Source organism: Gymnogyps californianus, chromosome 5 (assembly GCF_018139145.2).
Source record: "Gymnogyps californianus isolate 813 chromosome 5, ASM1813914v2, whole genome shotgun sequence".
Lineage (NCBI taxonomy): Eukaryota > Metazoa > Chordata > Aves > Accipitriformes > Cathartidae > Gymnogyps > Gymnogyps californianus.
In genome coordinates, this window is record NC_059475.1 from 19,853,262 (window position 1) to 19,877,883 (window position 24,622).

A 24,622-nucleotide genomic window follows, 5' to 3' on the forward strand; every position below is an offset into this window, starting at 1 on the left:
GCAGCTCCCACTGACTTCACTGGGGCCAGGATTTTACCATATAGAAAGTGGTAACTTGTGTATTCATTCTGTGCTGACATCTGATACTGTATCATGTAACTAAACCCCTAAATGGCTTAAAATGGATATGGCAAAACTGTGATATCCAGCAACAGAGAGCCATTCCAGTGTCCTAGTCTTACTCATCTAATCGTCTCTCACTGATGCTCTTACATGAAAACTGACACTTACATGAATAGAGTTGAAAGAAAGAAAACTTATGATAGGCAATCGGAAAAGCAATCCTCATTGCTCAGTGCCCTTCTGCGATAACAACAGTCATTATGAAAGAGCTGCCTCTGTCATTTGTACATAAATCAGTGTCAAAGACAGCATGAACTAGTTTTCCATTGAGAACACTCAGCTATGGGAAGCCACACCTGGCCACTGAATGGCCACCAGCAGTTGTGGTAGCAGCAAGGGCACTCCACTGACATTTACTTAAATACCAGTCCAATCTCAACACACTTCAAGGTATGCAACACATTCTCCTCTTGCTTTCTTCACAGTCCCCAAAAGAAAACCAATTTCTTTTTTTTCCTCAAGCTACCTGACCTTGAAAAAACCATTGCTTCTCTTTCTTTGAATGTATTCAGCTGCTTTTCTGCCAACTACAATGCGTTCCCTATTCATCGAGAAAAAGGTGGATCTCAAAGAAATCTGCAGGATGTTTTCTTGTGCGTGCGTGTTGTATAGAGAGCAACGCTGATTCTCTTCACAGCTTTTAAATATCCCTTTAACAATTTTGATTAATTCAAATCTTATTGCAACTTCTTTGGTCCTCATTTTTCAAAAGAAGAGCTAAATGTCCTGTGTGATAAATCTAACAAACATCTGGTTTTGAATCAAAATCTTTTTCTCTTACGTGCTTCATGACTTTCCACTTTCATTATTCTCTAGAGAAAGACTTTTTAGTTGTTTTCTTAAATACCTTCAAATGATCTTTTGAATCTTTTCCATTTTGCTTCATTTACATAATTTACCAATTTTTAACATGCAATTCAGTTTGCACTTCAATATGCCCTTCAAGGTGACCTCTGAAAAGGTTTCCTAAATGCTGAGGTTAAGACTTTGTCAATAGAGGCAACATCAGCACAGCTGAAGATGATGACATGTATTGTTCTGCTTTCCTGTGGTTCAGAGTGGGAAGGTGCAGATGGCAAAAACGTCTGGCAGAGCAACAACATCCTTGGCTTATGGCAGTTAAGTGTAAAATGGAGCAAGCAAGAAAATCAAAGCATATATTGTTGTATAATAATTCAATAATCTATCACGGAAAAAACTCGTTAAGAAATTGTATCAAAGACAATTAGTAGCAGGAGGAGGAGTGTAAGTAGATGAATGGGTTTCAACAAGAAAGCACTGAACCTATACAAGAATTCTCTGTTCTCAAGGATGCCTCCCCTGCAATTTAAAGGCATAGAAGAGGGTACACAAAATAAATGCAGTACAACAAAGTGAATTAAGATTGTGCCATGGTTAAAACAATCTTTGTACATGCCTCATTCACTGCTAATGCCAGGACACTGTAGCAAAATTGTGTTACACTACCATCATGCAAATTATCACAGGCACTGAAAGCGTCAAGTAGGAAACGTGAGCACTCAGAAACTATAAAAAGAAGTTCTCTCTCTGCTTCCTGTTAAGATATATCCCTTTACACAAAATCTACTTCTCTCTCTTCCAGTTCAGTCATTTCCTATTGTCAAGTCAATCACTGATTTTGGTGCTCATTTGCAAAAAGATTCAGGGAGTCCAAGATCCCAAATGATTAAAGATAATTCGTCCATATTAAAGATGATTACAGATATACCTGGTTGCTGTTTTACTGGCACGGACAGTAAAACAGCAAGCAGGTATTGATTACCATTGATTGGTAATCACCATTGATTATGTTGGTTTTGTAAGTTTGGGTATATATTTCAAAAGGTACAACGGCTGGTGTCTAGAACTCTTGCTGAACTTCCTTCCTACACCTGAACTTCACAGCAAGGATTCAATCCACAATTATCAACTGGAAAGACAACACCATCTTGCAGTGCAGAAATATTTCCAATGAGAAGCTACGCTATACAGTGGATGCCTTGTACGTCTCATGGAGTTTGGGTAATACAAAGCACCTGAACGTGATTTGTGGCCTTAAAGTCAACACACTCCACCCTAAGAGAACCGAGAACTAGTAATGGTTTAGAGCTGCTGATCAACAGATCTGTCTTTCCTCATTTCAACTAGGAGTCATTCTGTGCATACCATTGCTGAGTTAAATAAAAGGAAGAGTTGAAAGAACTTCAGCTCCAAATTATACCTAATAAAGTGGTCTACCCACCACATCATTCTTCAATTGCAGCTGACAAATCCAAGACAAGGACTGTATGCTATTGGCCTGCTTACAGTCTGATAACACAAGAAGTCATCTTCCCCTCTCTTTTTGTATATGTAAAAAATGTTAAACATTTAGTTTATTGTCATTTTCTAATGTTGTCTGAAATACATTGTGACACATCAAAAATGTTCGTAGAATGAATAAAAAATGTGCTGTCTGTTTCAATATACTACCTCGGTCATTCCTCTGCATTTGATGTTGCCTGTATTTAAATGTCTAAAGCTGCCTTAATTATTTATTTTATCGCCTTTCTAAAACATTCTTTTCTCTTTCTGCTATTCTTCCCTTTTTTAAATAAAATTGTATAAAACGTGTACCAGCAGTTAGAACAGATGCAAAACTGGGGGTCAGTCACCAGTTAAAACTAGTGTTGACCAGGTGTATGTAAACCAGTGCTGTTCACTTGAGTTCTATCAGCATTGATTGAATGCCAGCACGCATTCAGTTCCTGATCCACCTAGATGTTGAAATGGCTTCTTATTTGACTACAGATGAGTCACGTAAAAAGTCCTCTAGAATAGTAAGGTCCCATTACATCCATTCAGACATGAGAGCACTAAGTATTTCCCAGGAGACACTGCACCTTCAGGATTTAGCCTTCAACTTCACTTCTCCCAGTTAGCAAAAGCAGAGCTGAACTACTTACCACTTGTAACGTGCTTTAAGATGCCTGGACAAAAAGCATGCAGTTGTGCAATGTCTTTAATAACCACCATTACTGTATTCTAGGGTTTTCCTTCGGAGAGGCTGGCTGAAGACCTGCACCACTCATATTTTGTCTACTATGAAACCTGAAACTTCAGACACAGGCATGGGAAACAAATCATCGTAGAAGGGCTCCCACAACAAAGATATACTCTGACATGCTCCTGAGATTATGAGTTAACCTCTAATTAGGGATTACAAACCAGCAAGAAGGAAGCCCAGATACATCTCTTTCTGTTGTAGGCTGATACATTGCCAAATATTTATCAGGACACCCTCAGATGAATTTAGTGATGTCAGGAAATAAAAGATAGATCTGGCTGGCTTTAAGCCAGGCATAATGGCAGCAGCAGCTGTGTTCGATTCTTCTATACAGATCTGGGAATTAATCTCCCAGTCAGCCAGGCTGGAGGTCGGAACTGGATTTCTTCTGAGAAAAAGCACTATTCCAAACTGTGCAGCAGGACAATATGAAAAACACTATACTCATTGCAATATGAACAAAAATCCATGCTGACTAGGATAAGACACCTACATTCATCTTCATTTCTGAACTCGGCCAAAATAGGAAGATACACGGCATAAAGAGCTGACAGGCTACTGCATTATCTGATCTTTACAAAGAGTATTTCTGTTAGGCATAGAGCTTAATTTAGGAAAGTTTGATTTTCCTTTCCCTGCATCCATTCCCCTGCTAACACTTTATTCAAGAAATCAATTAGGCCTTGATCAACCATTGATCAAGAGTTCCCAATGGGGAGCTCTAATGCATTTTATCTGCGGTTATCGTTCCTAAATAACATCTATTTCTGAGCATGCCCTTAATTCTTTTCATCAATACTGTGCTATCCTTCAACAAGCCTGTTAATAGCATTTTGGAGGTGCACTTTCAATGAAATCCTCATTTGACAAATGAATTAGTGAAACTTAATTGGGATTTCCTTTGGTGTGTTTGCTTTTTTCAGCCACACAGGCAAATAAATTCCATCCCCCTCACCTCCTCCTGCCTAAAAAAAGGTTAAACTGATGTGTTGGAGTTCAAGATACTAAATGGAAAGCTGTTCAGAACAAATAGAAAAAGATAACCAATAATGCTTTGAAGTAAACATTCATTATTCTTCACTAAATTCCCTACGGAGTGAAAGATGTGATGCATCTTTACAATCTCCAGAATTTTTCACTGTCATTGGCATTTCCCTAGCAATATTTCTTTTAAACAAAAGACACAAAAGGTGCATATCAACTTTGACAAGACTTCAGCATACGATTAAGTCAGTTACATGGATTTAAACATGCACTTAAGTTACCTGCTGAATAGGGACAGATTTAAACCTATGCCTGAATGTTTTGCTGAAAAGAAGCCAAAACAAATTGGTTATAATTCAATTCTTTTGATGAAATTTCTGCAACTCCCTATTGTGTGACACCAGTACTGAAATGCTAATAAACTAGTTAAAATTAAGCTTATTACCAAGTAAAATAAACCACAGAGACACTTCTGTCTTTTCTTATTTTATATCACCATTTATATAACATTATTTTGCATTAGAGAAATAAAATACTTGACCAGGGCTAATGCATCAGCCTCACAGAGCAATAATTGCAGTGCATTGCAATCCAGGAGACAATCTATACATTCCTCCACATCCGCCTGCAATGCTACTCCTGTTTATCTGAGAAATAGCTTTTAGCCATGTCAGCACTTATGCAAAACCCTAACTCCACAACACTGCCAGAGAGATGCTACATGCCAGGAACTGCTCAATGTGTGGAGAGCTCTTTTAAAAACAATACAAATGGAACTCCAACTGAAAAATAAAGCATTAACACACAGGCTGCTCAGAAACCATTGCATACACATACCAAGACTTGCACGCTCTGAAGCATGTTATGTTAATGCAGCACATCCCTGCAGAAATACCACAGAGGGTTAAAAATGGCCTTGTCCTTTTGAGAGCCTTCTGCATGGCGACAAATGCAGACACTACCCACACAGATACTGCTCTGAAATTCTCCCAGCCTTGCACAGCAGCAGGACCCGCTATGTTCACCGTGGCAAAGGAGGATACAGAGATCCAATATTTCTACCACCACTCAAAAGGTTCAACAGTAAGAAGTTTTAAAACGTATGACAATGGGACGGTATAGGCAAAGTCAATTGCTGATGAAGAGACACTGGTAGAAAAAGCAGGCCATCTGACTGAAGAGTGGTGCAGAGTGACCACCCTGCCAGTTTTGCAGGACTTTCCAAAGCCTGTTGTTTTCCAATAACTTAAGACCATCTGTAGACTGCATACAATTTGGATGATCTTGTCCCTTCACTTTAGCCTCCATTTCTCCACTTTCAAAAAGATTAACATCTTCTGCGTCTGAGGCTTGGACAGCCCTGCGTGCTAGGCTGACTAGGAACATGAGGCATTTTGTTACCTGAGCAGACATCCTGCTCTGCTGAAGCTCTGTCCAAGACAAACATGGAAAACTTTTAAGCTCTCTGGACAGAAGCTCAATGAGAACAACAGTTTCTGCAGTAGGTTTGAACTAAACTTTCTGTATGAATAATTTCTTCAGTTTGATTGTGAAGCCCTTCCTCATATTGGTGGGTGGCTCAGCAGCATCAGATCATTTCTGTGAGCAACTGCTCATGAGTGCAGAAGGTGGATGAGATTCAGCTTTTCCACTTTGTCTTTAAAGCCAAATGTGAAAGAGGTTGTGAGGACTGAGCTATACTTGAAATCATACCCACTACATTCCAGTCTTCTGTCTCTAATCTGTATAAGACCAGGCAAAATATCAATCAGGAATTACAATAATTTATAAAATGTTTTGAGAAACAAAGCAAGAAATGCATCAATCTACAGACCATATTTTTTATAAGCTAGCAGTAAAAGCTATAAAGGAACTCATTACAATTTACTGCGACACAGAAAATGAGCATTTTCACACATCTCATGAAAAACAGAAGTAGCCATTATTTTTCAATCCTCTGCCATTCTGTGGGCCATTTTCAACACAGCTAAGCAGGCATGGAATTTAGGCTGTAATTTTCACAGGGACCCCAAGTGAGTTAATGGCCTAATCTTTATTGAAAATTCTGGTCTTAACTTTGAGTTGCCAATAGCAGTAACTGCTCCCATAATCAAATATCATTGTCAGTGATCCTTCAGTGCTTTTGTTCCTTAAACTGGCTTATGTTACTCAGTTTGACATTTCAAAAAGAAAAGGAAAAAAAAAAGCACATTATGGTGGTTTAGTTATGTTCTTCCATTTGTGGGCATTAAATAGCAGCACCATAGCTCTGCCCATAAATCAGAAAAAATGCAGACATCTGAACAAACAAACCTACTGAAAAAAATCATGTATTACAGCTGCAAAAAAGCAAATATGGACTTTTTTTTCTGTGCCTCCAGGAGAATCATCACAGTAAAAATAAATACAGATGCTAAAACCAGACGGATTATACAAGTCAGAACTGGTACAAGACAATGTATTTTATTAGCATAATTTATATTCTAACAGGGTCCAATCTGGTGTTGAGAAATACAAGGAGTATCCAGCCTCTGACAGGATAGGGCCCTGCTGCTTTCTCTTTATCACAATAAAATTAAGGCTAACCCTATCAGTACTCCATGGATCTCTTACAGTTACATACAGAACCTCACATAGAAATGATCAACTTATAAAAATACCAAATGCTGCTCTGTATTAATGGAATCAAAATAAAACATATTAAAGAGAATATTCAGGCTATAGATGGGTGGCCGTTCACATAACCATTTACATGACTCTAGCAATGTCACTAGAATTTGGACTGATTCAAATGCGGGCATAAATTTAGCCTGAAAAAATAGTGCTCTCAGAGTAATAACAACCTGCCTTAGTTCTCATGATCACACAAACTCCATTCAACACCCACATCTCTTGGGCTGATATTTCTGCCCTCAAAAAAATAAAAAGCTACACTTTGGGAATTTGCATATGAGCATGCACAAACACAAACAGGAGCTCCCAAATCCCTCGGGTGCCCACTCTGAGCTGAAGACAGCCTATGAACCAATCACTCTGCTGCTTTCAGAACAGCCAGGACAAAATAAGTGTGCTATATATTTTTCCTGACAACCATCCTGTAGGAATGCATTTCCTCATCCTATTCCCAACACAGGCTGCATTTCACTTTTGCAGAACTCAAGGGATTCATATTTTGCAATGTAACCAGCCAGGACAGTTGGAGGAATAGTGAACAAGGTGTGAGCTCAGGCCCTGCCAAAGAGATCCACAGTGCAGCTCCAAGAAGCAAGGCATTACCCCTTTTCCTTCCTATACTATGTATTCTGAGCTTTCTCCAAGCCCCCTTCTCTTCACAACATCAGACCGCATAGCCAGTTCAGAGAAAGAGTTGCGAACAAGAGGCAGAGGCAATTTTTGGGCTTCTCCCAAGCTGATGAATGAGAACGGGTCAGTATACGCTGCCTTGAGTCCCAGCAGCCTGTCCTGTCCACCTCCACAGCTGCATGCTCTTCCACAGCAAAAGAATGAAAGTGCTGTGCCAAAAACCTACCTGTGAATGGCTGTAAAGAACTTTTGTCTTGAGGCTTTTTAATAATTAACATGCTACTAAAGCAACAGTCCCAGCAATGGATATAGAGAGGCTGCTTCACAGCTCGGGAGCCCAGGCGTTGTGTCCACATGCACCTGGATGCACGCCTACCCTGTGGCTGATACTGCGGTGCAGCTTGCTACTGTGCCCATTCTACAGCAGAAGGAACAAAATGGACATCATTCACTGGACAAGCGCTATTAAGTCAGCTGCAATACCCAGCCCTGCTGTCAGCACAGCTCAGTCTCTCAAATCCCTTGCCGTCAGCCAAAACACCAAGAGCTCTAAATTTAGAATTGGCCCCAGCTGCTTGCAGAGTCTTGGGAAACTCTCTCAGCTCCTGCCTCTCCACCTAAATAGGCTAATACAGGAGAGTATTGATTAAACTTTGTAGCAAGGGACAAAGTATCCACTCCAAAGTCCTTCCACTTGACAAAGTAGGAGTAAATGAAAACTGCAAGGGAATCCATTATTCAACTTCTTCTGAAGCCAGAAACAGAAAATAACGATTGGCCCCCATTTTATCCTGAGAAGAATTTTACATGTACATACACAATTAACAGAAGGCTACCAGGTACTTGAAAAAACTGCTGATTTTATATATATATATATATATATATATATATATATATGAATGATACAGGAGCCCTCCAAAGTCTTAATCTGCAGAGTCCTTTTCTGCTTTTGCACACAAAATTAATGTTACTTTCCTCTGATGTGCAAGTGTTAATGTAGATTGTTCCTTCACTGATTTTCCAAGGAACTGCATTAACTGAATTACTGTGGTGGACTTGTCTGGGTTAGCTACTTCCCCATACTAGTATGAGTGGCAATACTGTTCTTCACATCAGGAAAGCCAGCACACAAATTCGAAGCATGCTGTATGAAAATACTAGGTTTAGGCTGCTGTTTTATTTATTCTGTAGGCAGGACTGTAAGTGTAACACAGAGACAAACTATTGATTTCCTCAGTATAAGATCATAGATTTAAAGTCACACAGGAACATTAAGAGCCTCAAATTTCATCATCTACAACACAGAGACTACAGCAATTTCTTAACACAGTAAAACTGCACTTGAACTTGAGCCCACATTTTAGACTCTTTTTTTGATCTTACAGACAACTGTAGTGTACCTCCTGCATCAACCTATAGTACATGACTCACAGAAAAGTTAAAATTCCTGATCTCTTTATCAAGAACAAATAAAAGCCACTGCAAACCAACAGGCTGAAGGCAGGAGGGAATCCTTTCTGACACTTTTTCACTATTTTTATCTCTGAAGACTGAGGACCAACAGTCTCTGTGACACACTTGTCAACATAATAGCTCTGATTGCTTTATGAATAAAAATGTTTCATTGGTTTTTTTCTTTCCTCCATACCCACACATTTATCGAACTATCTATCAGCCTCAACAACAGCCAACAACAGGGAATTTAACAAGATGATGATGTGGAGCATAAGAAACTTTATCTTTTAAATCTACTCCTTAATATTTTCAAGTATTTCTTCTGTGTTCAGGACAGATCTTTAGTATATCATTACTTTAGAAACTCCTATAATTTCTCTTCTTAAGATCTCTTAAGCAGAGGATCTCTTTCCTTTCCCAAACTCAGTCAGGGTAGTCTCCATAATCCCTCTTCATGACTGCTCTCTCCCACCTTTCTAGTGCTTGTAATCGTTTCTGTAACCAAAACACAATATTAAATTCACAGTGAGGCAAGTCCGTCAATTTATACAATGACAGCATAATATTTTCTAACTGATTCCCTTTCTAAATACAGCCAAGTGTTGTATTTGGGTTCTGGAGGCCCACTGCATATTAAGTAGATGCTTTTATTAAGCTGTCATGTATGACGTGTAGATCTTTCTCCCAAGAGGTTACAAGTAATTCAGAATCCAATAATGCATACAAGTAGTTTTAAACTGCCCTTCTACTTTAATTACCTTGCAAGTTAATTCTGTGTTCCAGCTACAGCATGCTGTCCAGCAGCCTAGCTCTTTTCAGTCCTTCAGAAGTCCACCTGACAATCACTCACAGTGTTCATTAATTAATTCGGAGCCTTTCTAGAAAGTAATGTTGACATCTTATCCACTCCTCATCCAGGTTATTGCTAAACATACTGTATATAACTAGGTCTACTGTTAATTTTATTTTGATATTTTGAGTAGTTATTTTTAATTTTTATTTATTTTTTGCTATTTTGTCTTTCCATTCCAGGAGAAGACGTTTATTGGTCATGTACCTGATGACTGTTGATTCATGGCAAAATTTTGCCACCTACCTTGTGATTTTCAAGCTCCCTTAGTCTTCAGTTGTAAGAGACTTTGTTTGACAATTTTGATTGAATAGGCAGGTTGTGCACAATTATGCCCTTGTTTTGGGTTTATTCATGGAAGATTTTTTTTTTTAGAAAAATTATTTTAAGGATACAGATCTTTCAGATAGGCAATCTTGCCCTTACAACAGAAATACCAAGTAAGCACAGGAACAAAGGTCAAACATAAGTAAAATTTGAAACCACACACAAAAGCTTTATTAAACTTTTACACATTTACCTTGGCTTTCCACTAGAATCTAAGTACACATGTACTGCAAGAAGCAACTTGGAAAGATAAGGAATTCTGTGCCTTTGCCTGTGCTAAGGACACCTCCTTTGTAACAACATTAATGTGGCTCTTAAATTGTAAACATATTTTTTAAAAATCCTATTCATTCTGATGGGTGTCTTCCTACATGTTCCTAGTAAGGCTTGTTGGCTTCTTTGCGGGTCTTTTTGGTGTTTGGTTTTTTTTTTTTAAATGGCAGATGCACTTGGCAATATCTGTGACCTTGAGTTGTACACATGAGCAAGCAAGAGAGCCCAGTCCTGCGAGGCTGTTTGTGCATTCTGAGAGAGCTCCTTCTGAGAGGGGTGTCTCAAGGAAGACAGAAGCATGATGTGCATACCAAGCCAAGTGCTTCATGATTTATTTATAGGGAAAAGGGGCATAAAAATTTGCTGAAGGGGAAAGAAAAATGAAGAATCTGACTTACCTTGTCGGTGTAGACGAAGAATAGAATCACAACAGTGAGCTCCAACAGAAATATAATTAACAGCATGATAAAAAACTGTCAAGAGAAGAAGGGATAGGGGAAAAAACAAAAAGCAAAAGCCATCAACATCTATTTCAGCTTTTTCTGGATGCACAATAAGTACATTCAGCAGATCACGCAGAATGGGGAGTGGGAGTCATACAGGCAGCAAGATGCAAAGCTGCTGTGTTACAGCAGAACAGAAGGCACGCGACATGCAGCAACTGAAAGAGCAGGTAAAGGACTAGTCAGGAAACACAACAGTATCTGGGCATAAGTATGGCTCATTTATATCACTGATAGGTTTTATTTTTTTCCCCATCAGATCTTTCCAATTAACAAGATTCACAGCTTAGACTTCCCATTGCAAGAGAAGGTAGCCTGGTCCATAAACCATAAAGTCATAGCTCCTTTCAAGGGGAAAGTCATAGCTCCTTTCAAGGGGAATTGTCGGAGAAGTGAAAGGCACACCAAAAAGCTTGCACACCGAGTTAGCTTTATGAGCGGTTTCGGGTAGCTACACAAATCACCCACAGGTTTCAACTGAAAGGGGCTGATTTGTACTGAAGACATCAAAGCAAAGTCAGTCCATCTCTTTTTCTCCTCATAAGCCATGGAACTGTCTAAAATCCAGTAGTCAAAAGCTCAAAGGAGTGGACAAAAAACTTTTAACACAGGGATTTCAGGCAGATTCTCTAAAGTCCTCAACTCTGATGGACTTCAGCAAGGAACTGTTGGCAATGCCAAACACTTCTGAAAAACCATATCCCCTGCTTTTTGTTAAGATGCTGGAAAGGTCTGCAGCACAGGTCTGCAGCAGTGTCAACACATCGGTTGCACGGACCTTAGAACAAGCGCTATCAGAGCATTAAATGAAACTGAGTTTTGCAAAGATGGGTAAAGGAGAGAGAGTAACTTTGGAAACTTTTTAGGCTTAGGCAAAGGTCCTGCTCCCTATACCTCAAACTCCATACATTTAGCAGCCTGCAAGGCTGGAATTCTAATACTGAGCAACACTGACTTAATTGAAACCCCATCCCCAAGAGAAAAAAACAGTTACCGTCTCTAGCTTCAACCACAAGGCTGCAAACCTATGAAAGTTTAATAGCTACAAAGCCTTATCAGAGCTTCTTCGCTGCCTGGTAAGTCAAAACCAAACCTTTGAACCTATGGATTTCTGTGACTGAATGGAGGGCAAAGGGTCAAGAAGGGGAAAATACCTTTCTCCACTAGTACAATTACACTGTCTACAGAACTCATTGCATTTTGCCCTGTAAGTCTTAAATTAAAGTATATTTTCAAATCTTCATCACTAGTATCTTCACACCTGCCTGACCCTAATACTGGATCCTATTACTGCCCAGTTTTGAATCACAGAACTCATTCATGCTTGTGATCCAAGCTGATTTCCATATCGTTACCATCCAGCACTGACCTTCTGTATGGCTTTGCAAACCAGCCTTGGTGCAGCTTGCTTATTTTTTACATTTATGATTTTAGCCTGCTGCATAGCATTAATTGAAACAGGACAAAGCATATCACTCTTTACAAAGATGCAGAGACACTTTGCTATATTTTATTTGGCTGTGGGGTACTTTTTTGCTCATCCATAAAGCATGGTGTCCTGGTTTCGCTGGGTTTTCTCTTAGTAGCTGGTACAGTGCTGTGTTTTGCATTTAGTGTGAGAATAATGTTGATAACACGCTGATGTTTTAGTTGTTGCTAAGTAGCGCTTATCTTAAGCCAAGGACTTTTCAGTTTCCCATGCTCTGCCAGCAAGCAGGTGTGCAAGAAGCTGGGAGGGAGCATAGCCGGGGCAGCTGACCTGAACTAGCCAAAGGGCTATTCCATACCATGGAACGTCATGCCCAGTATATAAACAAGGGGGAGTTGGCGGGGAGGGGTGGATCGCTGCTCGGGCATCGGTCAGCAGGTGGTGAGCAATTGCATTGTGCATCACTGGTTGTGGTTTGTTCCGCCCCCCCCCCCCCCTTTTTTTTTGTTATATTCCTTTTCATTACTATTATTAGTATTAGTATATTTAATTATTATTATTGTTAAATTTATAGTTTTCTTTAGTTATTAAACTGTTCTTATCTCAACCCACGAGTTCTGCCTTCTTTCCCGATTCTCCTCCCCATCCCACCGGGAGCAGGGGGAGGGGGACGTGCAGCAAGGGAGCAGCTGTGTGGTGCTTGGCTTCTGACTGCGGTTAAACCACGACACATGGCTTTTCCCAAATGTGCTTGCGAACACCACTGTCTCCCTGTGAAATTCACTGGCCTAGCCTGGATTACGTTAGGCAATTTCTAGAATAAAGGAAGGACTCATACCCATTATAAACAGTGAGCATTTCCTACCACAGGACCCCAATTTTGTCAGCTTATAATTTTGCCAAACCTTAATTGTCTATGCTTATATATTCTGAGCTTGTTTCTGTCTAAAGGATAAAATCTTTTGGAAGAACTTCAAAAACAGCACTTCAATTACTTCTAAGAATGAAGCAGGACAAAGTATGTTATTCTGCCCAGGTTACATTCCTGGTGGCTTAATTTGAAATCCTCTCACACTACAGTGTTTAGAGCAGGGACCTGAAACAAAGTGTGGCTCCATTTCAGGCACGTGCCTTTTGTCTTACCCATCTATGAGTGGATTTTTGTGGGAAAGTTATTACCCTTCAAAAAAATGCATTTCACACACCCAGTAAAGATGAGAGGGCTCAGCAGCTAAAACCTTCAAACTCTACAACCACAAAAAGCCTACTCACATCCTTCCTGCAGCTCACACATGACCAGACAACTCGCAAACCATCCCACAGAGCACCTTCCCCGCTCCTGCGGCGCCCACGCCCACCCGCAGTGCCTTTCTGCCGTCCCCTCAGAGCCAATTGCCTCCAGTCCCGCTTCACACGACATGACCTGGAGCAGCGCGGGCGGCCAGGAACCGGAGTAAAATTCAGGGACCTGTTTTTCCTGTGCTCTCAAGAAAGCTTTTCCTCCCTTCACTGCACTCACCAGCATGGAGACAGTACAGATGAAGCCAGGGAATGATTTTGTAGGAGAAAGGGGAGCCTGAGGAAGAACGTTTTGCCATCAACAGCAGATGGGGAATGGTTTGGTTTAGGATATGATCTGGCTACCAGTTTTAGAGAAACTGGACCTACTGGCAGTAGCCAATCGGGGCAGGAGACACCAGAGAAAAAGGCAAGGCCTGCACAGTAGCAGGGGACGCCTGCGCACATGGATACCCAGGAGGAACTACGCCTTTGAGAGGATGGTGGCCTGCAGAGGACCCTGTGCTGGAGCCATGGAAAAGAAAGAGCAAGAAACAAAGAGTGGCAGAAAAAGGAAAGCACCCCGCACTGACCCCCATGACTGAGTATAATGTGCGGGGTGAGGACTGGAGACTGGCAAGCGGGGAGAAAAGGTGTCTGGAGGGAAGTTGAGATGTTTTCTTAAGTGTGTAATTGTCATTATTTCTCAATACCAGAATCCGTAATTAGAAGTTTATCTTAATTGGCAATAAATTAAGTGACATTTCATGACTTGAGAGTGTTTTCCCCTGCAACACCAAGTCATACAGCTCTGCTAACACCCCCCATCTTAGGACTGGAGAAGGCAGCTGCTGTTGCCAGCTGTGCCGCTGTGTCCAGCAACAGAAGGCTGTGGGGTGAATCTTCTGGCGAGACCATGATGGTGCTCCTGCCTTCTTCAGTTCATACTAGAGAAATAGGTATGATGTTGCCATCGTAAAAGATGCTAAAATTGTGAAGTCAAGCACTCAAAATTTAAGAAATCTCAGAATAAAAGTCCTCTCAGTAATGGTTATGTACCATGTCTAAGTCTTTCCCTACACAGGCTCAGAGGTTCCTCCAAGCTATTACTAGTGGAAATTTGGTTTCATGCACTGCAGATTTTGGAAGTCATACAGTGAACCAAAATTAATGTACACTGTTCAGAAAGTCAAAACCTATAAGTAGGATTATGCTTTTTCTCCATAGAAAAATATTTTTGTTTTTAAATAAAATCTCTAGTTTTATCTTTCTTACTATTTGCATTCATTGACAAAAAGTACGCTGTTATATCACAGATAACTAACATGTATTAGTAATCCCACTGTGTGCAGACAGTAGAGACGTGCTGTATCTTTTATTGCAAAGGTATATCAGGTGAGGTCAACCTCAAGGTGGAGGCTTCAAATTCACCACCTGGTAAAAGCTACAAGCACTTACACGTCAGCACATTTATCATCCCCCTCTAAAGAAGAACCCTACCTGAACCCAAACCAACACGTCAGAAAGTAAAAATCAAGGCTTCAGACTGAGCTGGCTGCAAAGCATAGCCTGCACACTTCAGCACATCTTCTGATCCACCAGACTGAAGTGCATGCATGGACACATGCACAACCTGCTTCTCTTTTCCCATAGCACCTTCCAACAAAAGTTCACTTTCAGTTCCATCCTCAGTATCATCCCAAAGGGAATGATGCCCAATCTGGGGCCAGAACCAGCTTGGCATATCACATTCAAATTTAAAAGGGAGAAACATAAGCCCACTGAAGGCTCACAGCACCTAAACCCCCACCACACCTGCTGGAAACTCTCACAGCTCCTTTTCAAATGAGTTCTCTCACTGTGGTGATAAATACAGAGAAGAATAAAAACGAGTTTTGCTTTGGTTCACTGGGGCTGCAGGCTATTGGTATATTAAAGATTTATGCATGGAGAAACAACAATCCCAAAGCAAGGCATTCATGTAAAACTCCATAAAAAAAAAAAAAGATTAATATGACCTTGTACAGAGAGATGCTTTACCACACTACTTGTCAAATCGTGGGATGCAACCTAGTAGAGGTTCACTGGAGAGGTACCTACTTGTACAGCTTTTCATAAATTACACTTGAAGTAACCCCACAGAAGTTTTGCTGAGAAGGGAGGTAAGGTGATGCCTTTCTGTCTAGCTACCACTGCTGATTTCCAGCCCGTAAAAAAACTAAGGTCAGTTTCTCAGCAGTTACCTTCATATTCTACAAAGCCCATGACTTTCCCACAGGTTCCCATTAAAGGAGTAGAGAAAAGGAAGTATGCAATTGCTATCAAGCCTACCTCATAGCTATGCATCACCCTCCTGATGTCAGAGAGAGAAAAATCTACTAAAGAAGAAGAGGTCCCAACTTGCAACTCCATCCCCATTGGAGCTGTACTAGGCTTTGACCCACCAGTTCCGGTTCCCTTCATCCAGCCTCTTAGTATCAGTGGGAGAATCAAGAACTGTTCCCTATGTACATCGTTTAAAGCACGTCTCCATCACAGCTCGCAAAGGCAGAGAGCAACAAGTTAATTATAATTTCTTCCCCAACAAAAAAGATTCTCCAGCTTCTCAGATGTTGTAGACCCTTGCCTCTCTGCATGACTGAGCATCACACACTAATACACAGGATTGAGTCTTTTGCTTCCCCACTACCTCTCCTTCCCAAATCTTCTCAATAGTTCTATCATGTTGCTCAAATTGCCCATCTCTCCATGTCAGGAGTAGCTGATCTTCTCACAGTCTCCCAAAGACAAAAGTGACCAAGTACAATGCAAATCAATCTGTGATTGTCTCGTTAATCTCCTAGCATTTTGCTATGAGACTAAACATGATATAACTGATGGCAAAATCGAGAATGCTGTGCTTAGACTGATCTCTGAAGTAATGCTTTTAGTTTGATGGGAGTCTGTCTCAGAAGGAGACAGTAAGATCTCAGTGTGCCAGACCCTCTTCTCAACTTAGCTAATGACAGGAGACAGAAGTTTCTTGCAAAGTATTATTCAAATCACAAACAGCAAAAAAGTAGTAGGAAGACCCAAAAGCCAACAGTCTCTTTGGAATAGTGACACATTCCAAAACAGTTTTAAAGTTCATGGCTTAGCAAAGAATTTGTTTAGAACAAACAGTCTACAAATTAGCATAACATACCTAAGAAACTGAACAAATAACTTCAACAGTCAGCCTGTGCTGTGATCCATCACGTAGTGCCTACAATGTTAATTTGCCTGCAAGGGGGACAGTTAGCTTCTTGTCTGACAGAGACAATATGAAGTAAAACACATGAGTAGGTGTTGCTCCTGTGAAAGGGCTCCAGTGACAGTGCTCCAGCAAGCTAACTGCTCTTGGCCTGTAGCAGCTCCCAGGATGAAGAGAAAAAAAAATAGAAGATTTACAGGCAATCTTTTCTTTATAACATCAACTGCAAGTTTGATACAGTCAAGCATTTTACCTTTTAGTTAGGCTGGATTACCAAGTCCTCACTGATCAGCTTTCATTTCAGTATTACATTTCACTTCCTAATTAATAAGCACCTCAGGTAGAAGAAATTACAGAGAATTCATTGGGCTAAAATTGTTGGTCTTCCAAGAGAACTCTAACTTCATAGCCTGGGAAGGATTTTAATTTGTCTGCCTGGTCCTAACATGTACATATATAACTTTGGTCTTCAAGAATAGTCCAGCTTTGGCTGCTAGAACACAGAGTCTCTTAGAATCACAGAAACATATAGGTTGGCAATGACCTCTGGGGATCATCTGGTCCAACCCCTTGCTAAAAGCACAGTCAACTAGATGAAACTGTGCAGAGCTGTGCCCAGTCACCTTCTAAGCATCTCCAAGGATGAAGATGGACAGCCATCCATAGCCTCACTGGACACCTTTTTCCAATACTTGACTATCTTCATGATAACAAAAACATTCTGTATCTCTAATTGGAATTACCCTTGTTGTAACTTGTGTCTGTTACCTCTTGTCCGATTCCTGTGAATCCTTCCAAAAGCTGTATTTTCTTTAGACTCTACCATAAGGTAGTTGAAGATAGGAATAAAATCTCCTTCTTGCTTTAATTTCTTAAGACAGAACAAACCCAGCTCTCAGTCTGTCCTTGCACATCATGTGCCCCATAATCATCATGGTGGCTCTCCACTGGACTCCTTCCTCTCTGTTACGTATGTGTCTCTTCTACTGGGGAGCCCCAAATTGCACTAAGCACTCCAGATGTAGCCTTATCTTATTCTGGAAGAAGGTGTTATTCTTTCTCAGTGTCAAGAAATGTAAGGGAATGTGGGGCTTGGTATGGCCCACAACTACCCAATTATTACATTTCATCTTTCTACTCCGATTTAAGGCAAAGGCACATATTAAAGTGCAGGCTCTCCACACACTTGAAAGATCTCTGCTTGTTCTGATCAAAAGAAGGTCCTTTATTTTTGACTTGGAGGATTATGAGAATGTGTTACTGTGCTTTAGGCCTAAACTATCTACCAAAAAGAATTTTTTAAAATTGATTTTTAGATTATAATTTGATATGATCAGAAATACTATAAAAAAATCACATCACATTCTGTACATAACCTTCTCTGTAAGGACAGCATCTTATCTTTAATACTGAAGGTGTAAACAGTATCTCTCTTTTTTTGAATAAATGAAGTCAAACCTTTACCTAAAAATTCACAGAGCTCCATTAAAGTCAAAAGAACTTAATGGATTTTATAGCAGCCACACTTTACCAAGCTGCCTGAAAATGAAGAACTTTCCTGGAATTTAATATGCTTTGTAATTTCCTGTTCTCTTATCATAAATTATATTATTTATATTGAAATAATATCTACTAGACTGAGTGGAGATGCCTCATTACTATGGCTGGCATTGTCAAAATCTTGTCTCTTCCCTGCAGAAGTGTAGCATCCCCATGCCTAACCAAATTAAAACAGATGCATCAACAAACTTAGATGCATAAAGTCAAGCACCAAAAGGGGTAACACTGTCAGAGGTCCTGAATGCTATAAACCATTGCCAAATTTACTGCATATTCCACACTTTGGAAAAAAATCAAGCCACCTATGAAAAGTCAAAGTCAATGCAAGAATTCCCACTGAGCTACTGGAAAACAGAACTCTAGGTACTGGAGAACCACCCACTCTTTATAGGGTTCCTGTACCTGCTTTCAGGTACCAATGCTTGCCAGTGTTGGCTCTGGCTTTGTAAGCACAGCAATACGAAGATCATCCCCAAGCATTTTAAAAGGTTTCCCAGAATAGCTTTTTAATTACATACTGGTACATGACTTCCACAGAATAAAAACTGATATGGTACAGATTTTATCAGCACTCAAAAAAGAAAAAAAAAATGAAACTTTCTTCCACTTTTGAAGCAAAAGTGTTTAATGTATCACTAGTTCTCACAAGAAGTTTGATTTAACATAATTCCCCAAAGGCATTTTGATCTGATACATTAATAGGGAGTAGGAACATTATGAAAGGCTTGCTTAGTTTTTTAAAATTTTCTTTGATTTTCTTTTCCAAGGAACTGAGCAAGGAGAGGAGAACAGAAGAAAAAGTGCAATGGGATTGTACTTGCATCTTAGAAATGATTCCTTCTGCAGCCTGGAAGACTTGTAGAGAAAGACACTGAGCAACGAATGAGAAATGACAGGACAGTGCCCAGACAGTAACAACAACTGGAATTACAATCAATAAAATCCCAGTGTATTGATCTACCACATGAACTTCACAACAAAAGGGAAAGGGTAGCTTGCTTCCATCAACTTCCATCACAGTGGATTCTGATTCTAAATCTCAGTACCACACTTTCTGCTGACACTCGGTTTGAATTCTCCTTTTGTTAGTTCCATACCATTGCTCCTACTTACCACCCTTTGTAGCACCATGCATGCTGCCTTTCTGCCCATAGTATTTAGACTCCTCGAATATTTGTAGACTTATGTCCCATCTGAGCCCTCTCTCTGCCATGCTGTGCATATTTAGCTGTTTCAATACTTCCTTGGAAGTAAATCTCTTTAGCCTCCTGATTTTTTTTCAGCATAAAAATGCTAAGTTTACTCATAAACTGTAAAAAGGCAGTAATGTATATGAGCAAACTTATGAACAGAAACTCCATTATGAAAATGGCATGTATCTAAATTTGGTTCATCAGCTATTATTCTCCAAAAGCCTTAATAGTTAATTCATTGTGATTGTGACAAAGTCATGCATGCTGTACGCCTGCTGGATATATAGTACAGCTCTGTTTGTGTTTGGACTATATTTTTTATGAATGTGCAAAAACTCCTGCTGATCAATAAGGCTCAGAGAAATCTGCAGTAATTATTTCTGGAAAGATATACAACATATGCAGTTTTAACACATTAACAGTGTTTCATTTTAGTCTCATTACTGCTTTCAGTTGGAATCATTCAGTCTTACTGCATTAGTAAGTGAGAGTTGAGAGACTTGACATTCCCATACTATGTGTCATAGGATTTTAACCAGCATTTTGTGGTGTTTCTAGTCATTTTCCATCTTCTCCAAAAACTGACTCAAAATCAATGAAGTGTCATCAAATATTAGCCAGGTATCACTCTCACATCACAACAGTAGGTGGGTATAGGCCCATTTAACAGATCACAGATTATTATTCCTTACCACAAATAAACAACTTGCTGGCCTTTGACTCTCTTTAAGGGTTGCTTCATCTCTTCTGCAAACATAATGCAAAGTGTCACATGATCTGGTGTCAATCTTTATCTAGTCAAGACAGAAACTCATCCTACTCATGGAGTACAATGTGGCTGAAGAAAAACTAAAACATTAGCCTAGCTCTTACAAGTCCCTGCACCACTCCATTAATAACAAAGCAGCTGCTTGAGTCCATCTAACACAGCTAACGGAAATAGCAAATACAACTAAAAGGCTCTGGCTTGGGGTTAACGCAGTATTCTCCACCTATGGCAAAGACATGCGAAGTTAATTAGTGTCTAAACTTATGCCTTTTACTCAGACTTTAACATCACCTGTGTACTTAGTAAATGGAGCTTCTTCTCTGAACCTACCATCCCCAGGATATTTCTTGTCATCTGGAGCTCCAGCATGAAATGCGATCGGACAGATCGGTGCCCTGAGAGGAGGAGGACAGCAGCAGCGAGTGGTCCCCACACACCCTGCTTGGGGAGCGAGTGAGTCAGCAGGGCTGGCTTCACACTCATGTTCACATCGAACATCTGGCTGACCCCAAGTGCTGGGCAAACTGACAGAAGCTCCCCCAAGATGATAAGGGCAGATGACATGACCATGCTGCTCAGCTGACTTATGATGAGCTGAAGGGGAAAAAAATTACTCTGAAATTCTGCAGTTCTCCCTTTACACGTATTTGCAAACCCTGAGCTAAGCTTGCAATGAGACCTCACTTGCTAATTATAATAATAGAAAATTTCTCTTATTTCTAGGAGTCTCAAAACAGCATCTAGAAATGCACTGCATGTGTAAGTGAAGCAAATGGTGAGAAGCAGATGGTCAAGAAGAGAAAAAAGGACATGGTAGAGTATTTTGTCTGTATTTAAATTCTACTGCTGGTTTTCTCCCCAGTTTGCTGTTCCCGAATGTGCTACACAGAGGCTGCTGCATCAGATGCACATGGGTCAGTCTTGCAGTAGCTTAAAAAATGAACAGCAGGTCAGCTTGGTTTACTTAATTCTGCCTTTTAGCTGGTAATATTCTCCTACTGGGGAACTGAAATGTCTGTAGAATCAAATCAGCTCTGGCTACAACTTGTGTAGGCATCACTGATTTACACAAACTAGCCTCCACTTCTTTACCTCCAGAGTTAGATTTTTCTGAGGTTCAGGTAATTCTAATCCTTAAAGAAAAAAGCCAGTGTTGCTCTTTAAGAAGCAGTGTTAAGGTGGCTAAAATAGCAAATGAATGATTGGGAATATAAGCACACATGCTGCTTTGGTAAGCCTACGGCTTTCTATCTGAGGAGATAATTTTGTTGTTAGGAAAAAAAATTATCAAATGTTATGCTCAAAAGTGACATGAATGTCTGGGCTGGCAAGGAGCACACAGGTTACCTTTCCTTTACTTTTGAAATGGGAGTAATTCTGTTGCCTACCAGATCTTGTGGGTGACCCTAGGTCTGGAGCAAAAGTCCATCAAAATCAGCAGAGGCCAGTCTTATAGATCAGACAATGAATACATCTGTCCAGAGACTGCAAGCTCTGGCAGAAAATATGCTTCCTTGAAAGTGTTTTCCTGACCACCACGTAGTCTTATGCTCTGCTCTTCCACTGTGAGGTTCATTGGATTACTTAATTGTCCTGGTAATTTGATGTGCAGTGAGGTATCTGTGACCCACCTCAAATCCTTACAGACAGTAGTAGGGCAAGATGAGGCTTGGTTTCTGGGTCCCCTTTTGAAACAGCTCAGAGCCAGGTTTCAAGAAACTGGCACATGAGAGTTGGTCAAATGCTGAGACAAAAGATGGGGTGAGGGAGGCTTTCTAAGTGATAGGGGATCTTGAGCCTGCATAGACTGTCAGAGAAGCTGATGTTGCTAATACACAGCTAACAACTACTAGTTAATAGATTAATCAACCAGGAGTTAGGAACTTGGAAACACTGATAGCCATTTAGACAAACAGATTAAGCCTTCAACTGATATAAATTGGTATAGCTCCATTGATTCCTGCACATGGCTCTGTCACACTGTTTGACTGCCATGAAGCAGCATCTCAGTAATACAAAAAGGAATGGGGACATTAGGAAAAGGTTCTTCACTGAGAGGGTGGTCAGTCACTGGAACAGGCTCCCCAGAGAAGTGGTCAGGGCACCAAGCCTGTCAGAGTTCAAGGACTGTCTGGACGACGCTCTTAGTCACATGGTTTAGTTTTAGGCAGTCCTGTGAGGAGCAGGGAGTTGGACTCAATGATCTTTATGAGTCCCTCCCAACTTGAGATATTCTATGATACTATGATTCAAAAGCATATCAGGCACTAGTGGTATTGCATCAGTCTGTATTAGAAAAATAAATACTACCCTATGAGGTAAGCCCTTCCTACACATTGAGCCTAGGCTCAAGTCTAAAAACAGGAGGGAAGGAAAACAGCTTTATTCTTTCTCTCCTCTGTTCCCAGGTCCTTTGATTAACTGCTACCAGAGCTGAAGAAAAGAAGGGAGGAAGGGGAGAACTCAGACAGGTCCCATCCACTCCTGAGTTTCAGTATCAGCCAAGCGGAAGGAGCTAAAAACTGAAAGGCAATGAGGAGCAGATTCTTAATAATGAAGGAGAGGCAACAAAACTAGGGGAGTTTGGTGCTCAGTACTTACAGTCCAAACAGGTAGCAAATTAGGGCTTTCATATGCAACACAGCACTACTCAGAGAAGTGTTATACATGATGTATAATGCTCTCAGGCTGTTTGTATGGTATCTTCCTGGTCTTTGCATCACTTGCTTGCTGCTGTGGCTGCAGCCACAATTTCCCTGATTTTGCTACTCGGACTGCTAAAAGAACACAAGCTCATGTGCTAAGCTGGAATGAGAATCTACTGTTTGGTTTGTAGCATTAAATTACTGAGATGAAGTAATTCATGGGCTATTTCTTTCCCTTTTAGTTGCTTTGAAATAAATTCCCGGTCACCAATGGAGTTTCAGCTGTCAGCTCTCTGATGGGATCCAGTGACACGATTGAAAACAGTAGGGGTTTTTATTCTCCTTTTTTTCCCACTCATTAGCCTTTTCCTCATTTTCTTTATTGCTATTTCACTTACAGATGAGCTGGCTGAAGTTCAGAAAACTCTCAACAGAACAGTACAAAACATCATGGGCACTCATTTTCCCCTTGGACTATTCCATAAATAAGAGCGTTTTGATGCCTGGATAGTCATTCAGATACATATATAGTATCAGCTCTTTCCACATCTGGTCCTGACCTAGTATCAAGGTTTAATTCTGATATTCTTCATTCCAGCAACTGTGATGAACTCCTTGCTTATTAACGTGAGGTTCTCATTTAAATTAAGCTGGACACATAGATCTGTCTGTTAATGATTATTTTCTTTGCCCTTCTCATTAATCATTGTTTCAGCTTTTCTACAAAAAATAATCAGGCTTATTCACAAATCAGGAATAAGGGGAAAGAGGGCATATCTAAGCCATCTTCTTACTTATCTAATCCTTGATCTGATGGAACGTACCCAACCTTGGTGCTTTATAAGAAGGCAGCTGGCTTTGGGTAATCAGAGAGGAATCAGCATTTTGTCTACTTCAAGCTCCTTCCCCTTTCTTGCATGGGCAATATGTGGTGAAGAATCCCCTATGTCAACTTAAGGCCTTTTTAGACCTTAAGGTCTACACGAGCAAGACTCATCCTCTACCTCTTTTGATTGGATTATTGGCCCTGTTGCACATCCCAACCAGGAGCAGAAGAACATGTTCTTCATACCAAATCACTGGAGAAAAAAAAAAATCCATGTCATAAAATCAGAGGGTGAAATAAAGAACTGCCTATGGATCTTATTTCCTTATAGGACATGGGTTATTATTTAAGTTGCAAGTGTCTGGAAACATGGTATCTATACATGTGTGCTGTAACAACCAAATAGACATAAAAATCCTTCCTTCACAAAGGCCCTGCCAGTGACTATGATTTCCTGGACCAAAAGTAAGTCCCTATTTGCGAAAAATTTGCATTAGACCATGTTCACATGCCCTTTCTGGCAGCTTCTCTGAATGTCCTGTTTCCCATTTAACTGAAGGTAACATTGCAATTAGGCTGATTGGCTCAGCTGGGACAGCCTGCAGTGGCGCTCATGGAAACCAGCTAATTATGCCAATTAGGCACTTGCAACAAAATAAAAATTGAGAACTAACTTTGCTTTGGGCTATTTAGTTATCATTTGGACATAAAACATATGAAGAAACAAACATATAAAGAAATCAAAATTGTCATTACTGTTATGGAAACATGGACTAAATACTTCTTAAAGGTCATTGTAGCACACAGGACAGCTAGACATGTTCTG

At 40.3% G+C, this 24,622-nt stretch overlaps 1 protein-coding gene across 4 annotated transcripts in view; it reads right to left on the reverse strand.

The window, feature by feature from the left end:
- TSPAN4 (tetraspanin 4) overlaps positions 1-24,622 on the reverse strand; it is a 391,838-nt gene that overhangs the window by 44,680 nt on the left and 322,536 nt on the right. For all 4 annotated transcript variants that reach the window (XM_050896897.1, XM_050896896.1, XM_050896895.1 and 1 more), the window contains one exon: positions 10,760-10,834. In XM_050896897.1, the coding sequence (XP_050752854.1) occupies positions 10,760-10,834 (75 nt within the window). The remainder of the gene's footprint in view (positions 1-10,759; positions 10,835-24,622) is intronic.